Source organism: Eptatretus burgeri, chromosome 15 (assembly GCF_056783735.1).
Source record: "Eptatretus burgeri isolate ZD-2024b chromosome 15, Ebu_testis_v1, whole genome shotgun sequence".
Taxonomy (NCBI): Eukaryota; Metazoa; Chordata; class Myxini; order Myxiniformes; family Myxinidae; genus Eptatretus; species Eptatretus burgeri.
Genome location: NC_140975.1, coordinates 23,398,061 through 23,413,060, shown reverse-complemented (window position 1 = coordinate 23,413,060; position 15,000 = coordinate 23,398,061). Strand labels below are relative to the sequence as shown.

The 15,000-nt window shown below is 43.6% G+C and overlaps 1 protein-coding gene across 1 annotated transcript in view; it reads right to left on the bottom strand.

Annotated features, from left to right (window-relative positions):
• The window catches only part of LOC147011741 (solute carrier family 22 member 6-like), a 29,011-nt gene extending 14,507 nt beyond the window's left edge, over positions 1-14,504 (bottom strand). The window contains exons 1-5 of the mRNA XM_085856341.1: positions 14,023-14,504; positions 12,879-12,982; positions 4,816-4,970; positions 2,070-2,238; positions 569-692 (exon numbers count right to left, since the gene is read on the bottom strand). Of these exons, the coding sequence (XP_085712467.1) occupies positions 569-692; positions 2,070-2,238; positions 4,816-4,970; positions 12,879-12,982; positions 14,023-14,424 (954 nt within the window). The 5' untranslated portion in view covers positions 14,425-14,504. The remainder of the gene's footprint in view (positions 1-568; positions 693-2,069; positions 2,239-4,815; positions 4,971-12,878; positions 12,983-14,022) is intronic.
• Between the last annotated feature and the right edge of the window lie 496 nt (positions 14,505-15,000).

Below are 15,000 nucleotides of genomic sequence, written 5' to 3'. Positions count from 1 at the left end.
CCTCTGGTGAAGGCTTACTTTGGTTGCACATACCTCTGTGAGATGGCTTTTTCCCAGATGAAAATCATCAAGTCCAAGTAATGCACGTATCTCACAGATGCCCATCTGATGGACTGTATGAGACTGGCCATCTCAAACTACGACCCAGACTTCAAAGCACTTACAGATAGTGTGCAAGCACAGGTGGCACATTAAGACGAGGTGAGAGTAATGCTTAACATAAATTTTGGGGGGTTTTAGTGAGGTAGACTTTTTAAGGGAAGACCTTGTGTTGCATTTAGATTCTAAAAGTGATCTTGTGTTTATAAAGGTTGGAGACCACCGGTGTAGAGTAATCTCGAGTCTGACATTTACGAGCAATCTAGAGCCCTGCATCACTTGTGATGAGTCTAAAGCAATGTAGAACCCTGCCTAACTTACTGTCAGTAGAGAGCAATATCGAGCCTGACGTTAACGAGCATTATCGAGTCCTGCTTAAAACTTACAGTTTAGAGCAACCTATGTCACATTGTGTAAGTACTTGTAGTTGACAAATTGTACAATGCCTTTTAAAATCGACTTGGCGTACCTCAACACTTAGTAAGTCATTTGTGATGTTTCTGCTGTTTATCTTGGCAACATGCTCGAACCACTTCAGAGCATCCTTGTATCTTCCCTGCAGCATCAGCCAGCGAGCAGATTCTGGGTGGAACCTTCAGATAAATTTTAAACCAATAACATTACATCAGGTTATTCTGGAACTTTGCAAACACAAGGAAGGAAATTTTTCGATCCCCATTTGGATGCACTTTTTCAGTTTCAACTTTCTTCACCAATGTTTAATAATAATTAATCATCTGACAATATAAACACAAATATTGAACTCAGCAGGTTCTAACATATCCCACATTTCTATAACCAAATTTAAATGACCAGAACATTTGCATCATACTGAATTATTTTATGTGTATTCAGCTTAGGGGCTGGCAGGATAGTTTGGAGGTATGTGCAACTCTCATTTGACATGTGTAGCCTGGGTTTGATTCTCAACCCAGCTATGAACTGTCATCCCGGAGCTTCACAAGCAGGGCGAGTCATCAATGTGTATGACGTCCCTCGGATGAACGTTAAACTGAGCGTCCCGTCTGCCAGCATTATTTGGTGGACGTTAAAGATCCCACGGTGTTCTTCGTGGAGAGGAGGCGAGCTATCACCCACACCGTGACCAAATTCCACATTCCTGCCCTGATTAGTGCTGAGAAGGCATTGACAAGTCACCAAATATAACCCTTGCAAAGAAACTGCTTCAGCAACACTGACACTTTGTAACAAAGTATGGTACATCAGAATCATAAACACAGATGAAATTTCAGGTCCAATATCAGTAATTCAGATGAAACTGCAGATCTATGCGGATGCATCGAATAAGCTGTTGCATCACTACTACATTTTAGGAAACATGCAGAGGGCAAGCTTGAGTCAGTGCATGTGCTACAATTAATTAAATATGAGTCTTCCAGTCTGCGCATGTTTAAATGGCGTGCAACGGTTATGTGAACGACTGCAGATTGCCGAACATGTTTGATTTTTCTTTGAAAACGCGATGGTATGGGTGTGCAATACCCCAGAGGACAATGTCGCTTCCTCAAATTAGAATCATTGTAACCGCTTCAGCCATTATTGTGCTCGCCTGGCTGAAGAAGGAAGAAAGAAAGAAGTACAATTTGGCGGTTTTGCGATCTCCCCCATTTGGTACTTTAGCGATGTATTCTGGTGTCTTTATCAGTCTTTGTCGGGATGAAAACACTCGAGAATAAAAGGTATGGCTTCGAAAGACCCATGACCTTACTCGAAAGTAGACTTTTCAGCGTATAATTTTGTACACATTTGATGCGGTGGCCATTTTCTTTTCTGTGAAATCCCTCCATGTGGAGTACTACTATTTCTTTTACACCTAATCTTTTTCCCCCTCAGAATTTAACATCAAAATTACCTTGGATGCTATATGGGCAACACATTGAAACATTCAAACATAAACTAAAGGGGTATCCTCATTATCATTTTAGACGTGAGATGCAGGAATGACTTACCATGAGAATGCGAAAAAGAGGAAGTAAGGAGCAGAGACATAGAGCTGTAATGATCGCCAATCACGAACGGCATAGGCCAGCCCTGCCAGGACAAGCTGGCCGGTGGTGTAAGCGTATGCCATGGTCGTGGCAAACAAAACTCGATGGCGGGTATCCAACCACTCGAGCCCTACAAAAGCCAATGCAAGCACACTTTTAGCAGACATAAATAAATAATAAACATTTATACTGGTTACTCTTACAGGGTATGATGATGCTGTGCTTTTGAAAAGTAACGTTTATGCAGAAACAACCACTTCCATACGCACTACCTTTTTCCATATGCTATTCATCAACTTCAGGAACACCTAATATCCAACAAACCTTTCCTTAATTCCACCTGTGTATTAATCTTAAGGACGGTTGGGCAGCCATTCGACGATGCGTGCTTTGATAGCTTCGACATTCGCAAACTTAATATTCCCACGCGTATGTTTTTTGAGTCGGCTGGCAGAATGTCCTGGAGGTATGCAAACTCGCCTTTGAGTCGTCTAGCCTCAGTTTGAATCTCAGCCCAGCTACAAACTCTCATCCTGGTGCATCACAGGCAGGACAAGGTGTCAATGTATGTGCTGTACCCCGGATGAATGTTAAACTTGGTGTGCTGTATGCAAGCATTAGTTGGTGGACGTTAAAGATCCCACAGTATCCTTCATGAAGAGTAAGTGAGCTATTGTCAGCAACCTGGCCGAATTCGTCGATGGTCTACAAGGTGACCTGAAAGTCGATTTACCCCTACCCAGTAAAAGCATTCATTTTTAAACTGTTTTAATGTACTTTTTTATTGTGCAGTACTTGGAATAATTAATTAGTTATTAAATCTGTAAGCGCTCCATAATTCTGCTTGCACTACTGAATTTGTTGCCATGTCCTCTTAGACATCTTTTTTCGCATTTGTGGAGTCACCTGGGTGAAAGAGGCAAAGACTGTAAGGCACAATTCTTCAAAGTACTCCTATATTGGTTTGTCAACACTTTCTCTTTGATGAAGCCCCACAAAGTTACTGACAGTTGTTGATCTGGACTACGTGGTGACCATGGTGGAGAAGCTGGTGATGTTGGTGATCCGCATACAATCTATCATTGAGGGAACATTTAATTGAGATAATCCCAAATTTGCAAACAAAATGCGTTGGTGTGCCATCTTGTTGATGCTCGACACTTTCAGCTATTCTCGCAGTAACAAGTCATGGTACCGGCCAGTTTCTTAGCATATGCTCATAAGCTATGCCATTTAATGGTCCATCAAAATAAATTGACCAAATAAATGTCTTGAGGTCAATCGTCAAGAAATTTAGCGGGGGTAAAGCAACTTTCAGGCTACGCTGTACAGGGTGCATTGCATCAGCGGCACAGCCATGCCCTTAGCCAATGATGATACCCCACAGCCTTGTGATACATACGAAAAAGAAAAGATCAGCGGCACAACCGCATCCCCAGCAAATAATGCGACTCACAAACATGTGCTACATATGAAAGAAGAAGAAGTTATTTGAGTGCAACAAAGAGATGAAATATCACAAAGTGACCAGTCTGAACTGTACGAGTGATGATTTAGAACTCGCCAACCCGTCTCTGCTAGAATATCTACGGTCACGTTAGCTGCGTGACTGGCAATCATCATTGTGAATAAAAGTCATGATCTGATACCTGACTGTCATCTGTACAATGCTTGTTTCACTTATTTGCACACACAAAATGTCAATGAAGTAGTTTTGCATGGATGTTTGTTTTGGGGTTTTTTGCCAAACATTCAATAAATCCGACATGGGATTAAGTCAGATAGGTCCCAAAATGCGATTGCCATATATAAACGTTCCAGCTGATGGCTAAACCTTTAATTTATTTTGGTTGTGGGGTACAAGAATGTCTCCACCCCATGCTTACTCACTTTGACTCTGGTGTGAAATGATGGACCGAGGTGTTATCTCACATCATAATATGCTTCAAGAAACCATTTCCCTTCCTCTTTCGGTATTCCAGGAGCTCTGATGGAATGACCACACGAGTTTCCTTTCGACCAAACATGAGGTCCTTCGGTACCCACCTTAATGAATTTCACTGGAGAATGAATTATTTTCTTTTCGAAAACGATGACATCTATTTTGTCTGCAACTTCAGGTATAGTCATCGGTCAATTCTCCAAAATTACCTGTTCGACATGTTTAATGTTCAATCCGGTGATAGTATTTGGTTAACATGTAAGAATGCTTAAGATTGCTCATCAATTCTTTTTTTTTGTTTTCTTAACTTACAGCACCATTTAAATAAATAACTTTGTGAATGATGTGCATCATCAAAATTGAGCAGTCTCTTAGAAATTTAAACTGATTTGATGTTCTCCTTCACATTAAGGAACTCCTAAAGATGCATGTCTCTGTGTCACACCACACTTGACCGTGTTGGTCGCCATTTGAGTTTTACCCAGAATGCTTTGAGCAGGGTTAGCCGCTTTCTCGACGACTCGCTTTTCAGAGACAGAATCGTCGCATATAATTTCAGTATTTAACTCTTATTTCTACTTGTTCTCTAAGAAGGAAAAGTCCAGCACAACTGTGAACCACCCTCAGTTAAACAATGTATTTACACTCAAGCAGCAGTCATTCAATGATGAATGGCTTGAGCAGTTCCAAAAAGCTAGAATAGCATGAGAAAGACAACAGTTTAAATATTTAATGCCATTAAATATAATTTGATAACATGCTTACCAAGGGAATATGCGTTCAGATATGAACCCATAATTCCCAATCCCAGTAAGAATCGAGCCACAATGTATGCGTCGATTGAGGGAGAAAATGCAGCACAAGTGCCGGTTACTGCAACAATCAGGTTGTTTACGAGCATGACGTTGCGGCGTCCAAATCTGTAAAGCAAAAACAACAACAACAATAATAATAATAATGACATTATGAAGGCTGTTTCAAATTCAGTTACAGATTAATTTGACGACTTTCACAGCCACAACTACAATGACATCAAGTGCCCTTTGAGTACGATGAAATCCATCATTACGACATGGAAGACGCATCAAAAAACTACCCAGACTCTATGCAGATCAGGTCACCATCCAAACTCAGTAACCAGGCAAGAAGGAAACTGGTTCAGGATGTTACTGTAAATCCAACAATGACTGTGAAAGATCTGCAAGGCTCTGTGTCTGAAATGCGGGTCAGTGTTCACCGATCAACAATATCCCATTCCCTTCACAACGCTGGCTTCTCTGGACAGGTGGCAAGAAAGAAGCCATTCCTGAAAAAGACGCATCTAAAAGCTTGTATGGAGTTTACGAAAAAAGCATTTTTTGATGTACAGCAGGCATGTGGAGAAACGTTTTGTGGTCAGACGAGACAAAAATTGAACTTTTTGGTCTAAATTCAAAGCGTTATGTCTGGTGCAAGCCGAACACTGCACATGACCCAATCAACACCATCCCAACTGTCAAGTATGGTGGTGGTAGCATCATGTTATGGGGTTGCTTTTCATCAGCAGAGACGAGCAACCTTGTCAGGATAGAAAGGACAGTGCAAAGTATAGGAGAATCCTTGATGAAAACCTGTATGAGTCAGCCATGAATCTGAAACTGGGTAGGAGATTCACATTTCAACAGGAAAATGATCCGAAGCACAAAGCTAAAGCCACACTGGAGTGGCTGAATAAGAGGAAAATAAATGTTCTTGAGTGACCCAGTCAAAGTCCTGACTTGAACCCAATTTAACATTTATGGCGAGAGTTGACGATTGCAGTCCATCGACGATACCCATCAAACTTGGCTGAACAAGAGCAATTTTCAAATGAAGAATGCGCAAAGATTTCACCATCTCACTGTGGAAAGCTGGTAGAGACCTCCCCAATAAGACCCATAGCAGTCATTGCTGAAAAACGTGCTTTCACCAAGTACTGACCTAAGAGGTTAAATACTTTTATAACGAGAAGAGCACTCGGTAAAGTGCATACCTCCGCCAGGTAATGCCTGATCCACGAGAACATATTTTGCCCAATACATTTTTGAAATATCACGCTGTATATCGCTTCTGGCCCGATCTCAAAATGGCGAAGAATCACTTGAGAAATTAAATAATTTTCGTATCCCAATCCGGATTTGGATCATCACCAAAATCGAACCAATTAGTCATTGTCACACACCTAACATGTCCACCAAGTTTCGGTTGAATCCGTCCACAACTTTTTGAGATATCGTGCTATATATCAGTTTAGCCCTATCTCTCAATGGTGAAGAATCACTTAAAAATTATTGTAGCTGGATCCAGATCTGGATCTTCACCAAAATCTAATCAGTTCGTCCTTGTCACACACACCGAACCTGCAAACCAAATTTCGTCCGAATCCATCCTAAACTTTTTTTTAGAGATATCCTACTCACAGATTTTGAAATATCCTTCGGTGGCTGAGGTCATCATTCCCACGTTGTGTGGTTGGCCAGGGAAAGCTTTTGGATCCAGATGTTTCACGAACCAGTTGGCCCGGTGTGATGTTTGACTGAGTAGGTTAGAGAAGGAATGGTGCGGTTGCAAGGGGTTGAGGTGGGGAAGGTGGATGGGTTTAAATACTTGGGATCAACTGTCCAAAGTAACGGAGAGTGTGGGAGAGAAGTGAAAAAGAGAGTGCAGGCAGAATGGAGTGGTTGGAGAAGAGTTGCAGGAGTGATCTGTGACAGAAGGGTAGCTGCAAGAGTGAAGGGGAAAGTATATAAGACGGTAGTGAGACCAGCTATGTTGTATGGTTTGGAGGCGGTGGCACGAACAAAAAGACAGGAAGCGGAGCTGGAGGTGGCAGAGTTAAAGATGCTGCGATTCTCGATGGGAGTGACGAGGATGGATAGGATAAGAAATGAGTATATTAGAGGGACAGCGCAGGTAGGACGGTTTGGAGACAAAGTGAGAGAGGCGAGATTGAGATGGTTTGGACATGTGCACAGGAGGGAAGCGGAGTATATCGGGAGAAGGATGCTGAAGGTCAGGTTAGATCTGTAACCTGCTACAGGTACCATGTAAACCTGTACTAACCTGTTCCATGGTCGGGTTGTTGGCGACTAAACCGTCTCCCCCACCAGGTTTTCTGGTGAGGAGGATGTTTGGATATGGACACCCAGCAGGATTAAAAACAAAACCTGTCAAAGGGCGGAGGAGCTCCTTGTGAGCCAACGGCCATCCATATCTAGTGCCCAACTGTGTCTGCGGACGTCCTCCTGCAGTTGGGTTACTTTTTTATTAGGAGGTTGGTGGCAGGATTTGCACTCCGGCCACCGTAAAACCCTTCATTCCGCAAAACACAAAAATGCAAAAAAATCTGAAAACCCACTCCGTGGGAGTACCTCCTGTGCAGCTTCCCTTCGCAGGGAAGCTCACCGGATGACGGGATTGGGGCAAAGCCTTCGGGACCCCCAATCTTTGATGATAGGAGGGAAACCACAGGGTAACATCCCTGGGTCAGATTGCGGGAAAGTGTGTCGGAGTGGTGCTGAGGTGTCGTCCACCAGACGGCGGTCTCCTTGGGTTAACCTGAGGCGGTCCCTTCGGGTGGGTGCCTGGAATGTCCTATCCCTAAGAGAGAGGATGATCACCTGTCTCTGTTATCATCTGAGCTCAAGCGTTTGAACATCGGGATTGCAGCTCTCTCTGAGGTTCGGAGACCGGATTGCGGCGAGATAATGGTGGGTGGTTCCACTTACTATTGGTCTGGTCGCCTTGATGGTTACCATACCCAAGAAGTTGCTGTAGCTGTGTCCAATAAGCTGACCCCAATGATAATTGAGGTAACACCGGTCAACGATCGTATTATGAGATTAAGGATTCGTCACTCCTTAGGTGTCATTTCCCTGGTCTCTGTTTATGCTCCGACTGAGGCGAGTGATCTCACCGTGAAGGATGCATTCTACGCCACGCTAGAGTCTGTGGTTGATCAGTGCCCCAGACGAGATACACTTCTGGTCTTGGGGGATTTCAATGCATTGACTGGAACTGATAGGGATGGTTATGAGGTGTGTGTTGGTCCCAATGGGTCAGGAACTATGAACCAGAATAGCACTAAGTTCCTTAACTTTGCAAGAAGTCATGGACTTAGGGTGGCTGGTTCATGGTTTCAGCGCCCACAAGCTCATCGCTGGACTTGGTATTCCAACGCTGGTGGTGTGGCAAAGGAGATTGACCATGTCCTCATTGACGGTCGTTGGAGGATGATCCAGAACTGCAGGGTCTACCGGAGTGCTCAGTTCCTCAATACTGACCACAGGCTTGTTGTAGCAACTCTAAAGCTGCACCTTAAATCCTGAAGAAAGGTACCATCCCAGCCGAGGCTGGATGTTGGCAAGTTCAGGGATGAGAGAGTAGCTAAGGAGTTTGCAAACAGGCTGAGTGGACACTTGGGGGGTCTGGGTGCATTGGGGGGTCCTGAAGAGTTGTGGAGTGCCTTCAAGACCACCGTCCTTGATGTTGCCGGTGGATGTCTTGGAGCTCACCACAGGGCAAAGAAGAATTTTGTCTCTCAAGGGACACTGGATACCATTGACCAGAGTCGCAGGGCCAGGCTGAATGGCAGAGCTGAGCTGTTCAGGGAGCTGAGGCGTAAAACTGTACGTGCACTGAGGGTGGACAAGGAAGCCTATGTGCGAGGAATCTGTGAGGGGGTAGAGCATCACCTGTGGACAGGTGATTGTCATCCCACTTTCAGGGGAATTCGCGCATTGCGTTCATCCAAGCCCATCCCTCGGAGCACTACAGTTCGAGCAGAGAGTGGTACGCTCTTGACAGAGGAGTCTGAAGTGAAGGCCCGCTGGGCCGGTTACTTTGAGCCGTTGTACCAGGCTGATCCCCCAGCTGTCGAGTTGAACGTCAAGGGTGTTACAATCCCTGTTGCTGACCCCGGAATCAATTGTGGTCCACCTTCGCTTGTGGAAACACGGGCTGCGGTGAACGGGTTGAAACGGGGCAAAGCTCCCGGGATCTGTGGCATTCATGCTGAACTTCTCAAGGCTGGTGGAAATGCTGCACTCGTGTCGTTGCATGCAGTTTTGTGCTCTGCCTGGAACACAGGCATCATCCCAACTGACAACATCCCTTGTTGTCCCTCTCTGGAAAGGGAAGGGTGATCAACAAGACTGCAACAACTACCGAGGGGTGACGCTGCTCTCAGTGCCAGGCAAGGTCTTTGCTCAGATAATTCTTGACAGGGTTCGGCACCATCTGCTTGAGCACCAGCGTCCAGAGCAGTCAGGCTTTACACCAAAGAAGTCAACGATTGACCGTATCCTTGCTCTTCGTGTCCTCACCGAATGCAGACGAGAGTTTCGGCAGGGGCTGCTTGCAGCCTATGTTGATCTCTGTAAAGCGTTCGATTCAGTGAATCGGGACGTCCTCTGGAGGATTCTTGGTCTTCGTGGGGTGCCACCAAAACTGATCGATCTGATGTCTGAACTCTACCCTGGTACTGAGAGTGCTGTGAAGTGTGGTGGTACCATCTCTGACTTATTTCCAGTTGTTACTGGAGTTCGTCAGGGGTGTGTACTGACCCCCACACTTTTCAGCACTTGTATGGAATGGATTTTAGGGAGGATGTCGGAGAGATCAAGCTGCGGTGCATCGTTTGGGAATGTCAAGATCTCGGACCTTGATTTTGCAGATGATGCAGTCATCTTTGTGGAGACTTTAGATATCCTTTTGGGGGCCCTCGAGGTGCTGAATGAGGAGTTGGAGCTGCTGGGATTACGGGTTTCTTGGGTCAAAACTAAGATCCAGGCTTTCGGTGACATCTTAGATGCTGCTGTCCTGTCTGCCATCTTCCTCCACGCATTTGCACCCCCGCCCCACCCACGTACCCTCCTCCACACCTCTGCCTCCGAAGTACTATCTGGTATCCCAGGTCGTACTGTTCCCCCCAGATACTCAGACTTCTCTCCCTGTCTGATCTCTTTCCCCAATAAACTGATATTAATTTCCTTTCTCAGCTGCCCGACCCGCATGACCTCCGTATTCTCCATACTTATCTTCAATCCATGTTTCCCAAATGCCTTCTTCCACTCCCCAGTACGTCCTGCATCTTTCACTTACTCTCTCCCACAATTGCCAGATCGTCTGCATACAACATCTTCTCCAGAATACTCCTGTTTACGCTCCTGATTACCAGCTCCATCACTAAGATAAACATGAGTGGGCTCCCTTTAACCTCCACTAACTAATGTCGGCAGATGGGACACCCAGTTTAACGTCGATTCGAAGAATGACACATCGCACACACATTGATGAATTCGCCTGCCTGTGAAACACTTGGGGTGTGTTCCGTGAACAAGCGGTTTGCTTGATTCAAAGCGCTCAAGCAAGCACTCCAACGGAATGGAGTGCTCGGCACCGCTTCACAATATGGCGGTCTCCATGGAAACAATGCTGTCGTGGGACTCGAACAAATGCTCCCCGGGCATTGAACTGCATTTTAGACTGGAAGGATTATGGCTATTTCCGTTGCACACCAGATCGTGTCGCCACCACACAGCCAATTGTCTCCGCACACGCCACCATGTTGCTCGACCCAGTGAATGATTATACCGCAGCCCCCATTGCATTATGTTTATGTGAGAAAGTGTTCACCTCGACTTTCACTTTCAACACAAAATTAACATTCAATATTTAAGACTGCCCAAGATTTTATCGCGCGAGTCGAAATATATCTGACACAAATGGGCGTACCAAGATGGCGCTTGGTGGCGACAAATTCGCACCGCTAAAAATCTCTCCCGTTTTATATGCAATTCAATGTCTTCGGGCCGTCGTTTTCAGTTTTACTCGATACTCTTGTGACAACTTCCCCAAACGAATTTACCGTGTTTGCAGTGGATACATAGTACGAGGAAGATGGAAAGATAGATAAAAAAATGGGGAGTCAGAAGGAGGAGTCCCCTGCCAAGCTTATCTATAGACCCCACCATTGTGCATTTTGGGGAGGGGGAGGGGGGTTTGCATGTTTGTAGATCTTGAAGAATGAGGATGAAAAGTGGAAGGAGCGATAAAAGCATGAAATGCACGTTTCAATAATGAGTATACTGTACATAACAGGGTATGTCTCTGAACATAACGACTGGCTTGGAAAGAGATTGCAATCTGCTTGCTAAGGGAACACACCTTTGGATGGCAGTTAATGGATCGGTTTGTATTCGACAGCTTGCAGATTAATTTTAAAAATGAAGGATGTATTTTTGTTTTGATAATAATGACCAAATTATTTTTTCTGCAGGACGTTGCCATTAGAATGAGATGTCAATTTGCAACCCTTAAGAAGCTGTCTGTTTATTATTTGTTCGAAATATGGCGGATATCATGAAACCCTCATCGCCCCTCCAACCCTCATCTCCCCTCAAAACCGCTTTCCCTTCTCGCCACACTCTCACGACCTTTCTTTACTTTATTACTGTCTTTCGAAGCTCAAGCAGCCCCCACCCCTTGAAAGAAGAAGAGGAAGAAGACGAAGAAGAGGAAGAAGAGGAGGAAGAGGAGGATAGGAGGAAGAAGAGGAAGAGGAGGAGGAAGAGAGGAAGAAGAGGAAGAGGTAGAGGTAGAAGTAGATGAAGAAGAAGAAGAAGAAGAAGAAGAAGAAGAAGAAGAAGAAAGAAGAATCATTCCTTTCGCATCTTCTGACATATAGGGCTGCCTAGACAGTTTTTGATTGGCTATACCGCTATGGGAACAAGGGTCACAATTCTGGAAGGGTTGCCCGCTCCAACCAACACAGGATACCCAAAATGCCTCGTTCTTCCCATTTATCTGAGACTCATCACGGAAGCTCTTTATATTGGCCCTTTAAAAGTTGAATAAGTAAGTGCAAGTACACAGGTATATGGCATTATCATGACAACGGAAAGGAAGACGACATGTAGAATGTTAAGCTTGCCTTTAAAGGCATGTGATGAAGATGTAACTAGAAGGGCACTCAGTAGAGTGAATACCTCCGCCATGTAATGCCTGATCCACGAGAACATATCGGACAAAATTCATTTTTGAAATATCATGATATAGAGTACTATATAGTTTTTGGCACCATCTCTCAATGGTGAGGAATCACTTTAAAAATTAAATAATTATCATATCCAGATCTGGATTCGGATCTTCACCAAAATTGAATCCATTCTTCCCTGTCACACACCCAACATGTACACCAAGTTTCATTTGAATCCTTCCAAAACTTTTTGAGATATCCTGTATACAAAGAAACAGACAAACAAACAGACACAGAAAGAAAGGGGTAAAATCATAACCTCCTTCACCTTCGGTGGCAGAGGTAATTACCGATTACAGAGGTTATGTTTTTACCCCTTTCTGTCTGTTTGTGTACAGGATATCTCCAGAAGTTGTGGACGGATGCAGATGAAATTTGGTTTGCAGGTTCGGTGTGTGACAAGGACGAACTGATTCGATTTTGGTGAAGATCCGGTTCCAAATCCCGACTACGAGAATTTTTAAAGTGATTCTTCACCATTAACAGAAAAGGCCAAAAACGATATTGTGCTGTATATCATGATATTTCAAAAATGTATTGGCCCCGATATGTTCTAGTGGATCAGGTATTACGTGGTGGTGGTCTGCACTCTACCGAGTGCCCTTCGAGTTAATATAGCAAACAGTTTGAATTCGAGAGAAGGAATTTGGGCTTGAGGTCCTCATCCATTAATTGTGCAAAACATCTTCAGAAAAAGAGCCCTCCATGAACCTCCATATTGTATTTGTGACTGGAGATGGTTAAAAAAAAAAAAAAACCCAAAAACACTTACATGTCGGCCAAACCTCCCATCACAATGGCTCCAATTAATACACCCGCCATGTAAACACTCTGCGCCATTTGCTTCATTCCTTGGTCCTCACACACCAAGTTCCACTGTGAAAAAACAAGCGATTAGATTTTCGTTTAATATACATATACATATACATATATACATATAAACAAATAAACATATAAACATATATATATATATATATATATATATATATATATATACATATAAACATATATACATATACATATAAACATATATACATATACATATACATAAATATATATATATACATATAAACATATACAAATATATACATATACATATACACATACATACATATAAACATATATACATACAGTATATACATATAAACAAATAAACATAAACACATATATACATATACACATATATGTTGTCGTTGTTCGTCTTTCGGCTGCTCCCGTTAGGGGTCGCCACAGCGGATCATCCGTCTGATCCGCATACTGATTTGGCACATGTTTTACGCCGGATGCCCTTCCTGACGCAACCCTGGTCGCCTCTTACGACACAGGGATAATTATTGGGTTTCGCCATGATTCCGGGCTGCCCTACACCCTCTTATATCGCGGCCCAGCGCAGAGCTCCCGTCCTCAAGCAATCCTCCAACCCAAGCCTCCGAGTAGCCGGATTACAGGCGCACGCCACTACGCCGAGTTACACATATACACATATATATATATATATATATATATATATATATATATATATATATATATATATATATATATATATATATATATATATATATATATATATATATATATATATATATATATATATACATACATACATATACATATACACATACATACATATATGCATATAAACATAGATACATATAAACATATAGACATATAGACATATATATACATTTACATATATACATATAAACATATATACATATGCATATAAACATATATAAATATACATATATACATATAAACATATATACATATGCATATAAACATATATAAATATACATATATACATATAAACATATATACATGTAAACATATATACATATAAACATATAAACATATATATATATACATATACATATATACATATACACATATACATAGACATATGTGTGTGTATTTACCTCGGTAACAATGGTGGACGAAAACTCGCTGGAATCGAACTCCCATCCATCAACACAGCCCTCAATCTCGACATCGACCAACACGTCTGCGGAGTCGTTAAGCAACAGCTGCCACTGCGGTCGGACATAGCGACTGCACCTGCTCAGAGAGTCATGTTCCCAGGGAATGGCGACTCTCAGGAGGCTCTCCTTGCTCCCGTTCCATGGGGAGTCCCGCTGAGGCTCGAGCGACGCGTTCTCCAGCCACGGGACCCGACAATGGTGTCTCGGAGTCGCGGCGGAGAAGTTCTGGAGGAGGTTGTGACTTGCAAGCATCATCATCGGTATGATGAGAAATATAACGTGGATAACCTGGAATCGTCCGGCTTCTCCCACTGTGGACAAAATGTTGGAGAAAGCCATGGTTTCGGCGCGGGTTGCTCACAAGACGACCAAGACGTGTCCCTTATTGTTAAACTGCGAGACCGAGCAAGACGCGTCTCTTATTTTTAAACTGTCTAATTTTTAACCGCTGATAAGGACATTTCTATCGCCTGTGATGTTATTAAGTACGTGCATTCTGTTTGTTCTATTTGTGACTCATTTGTTCCCCAAGGGCTTCTCCAGGGGAGAGGTGCAGGGTGCACCCCCTCCCCCCCCCCTTTGGACTTTGCACAAGTTTCGGTTTCACTTTCAAACAAACTGATATTTTCACTCATTTTTATCCCCAAATTATGAAAACAAAAACCAATGTCATTCCCCATTTTCCCAGGATACACAGCACCGAAATCCGTGCAGGGTCCACCACATTGTTGTCAGAGCTGATGCATTCATGTACACGATGTCAGATTGTCGTGAGTAAGCTGCTGCAAGCACGATCAGAATCGCAGCACTGTCGGTTGGACGAGTCCACTGACGCGCTCGACCAGGGGGTGGTGTGACAATGGCACGCGCACGTCCTGCACCAGGACATGCGCGTGCCATCGTCAACACAGCACC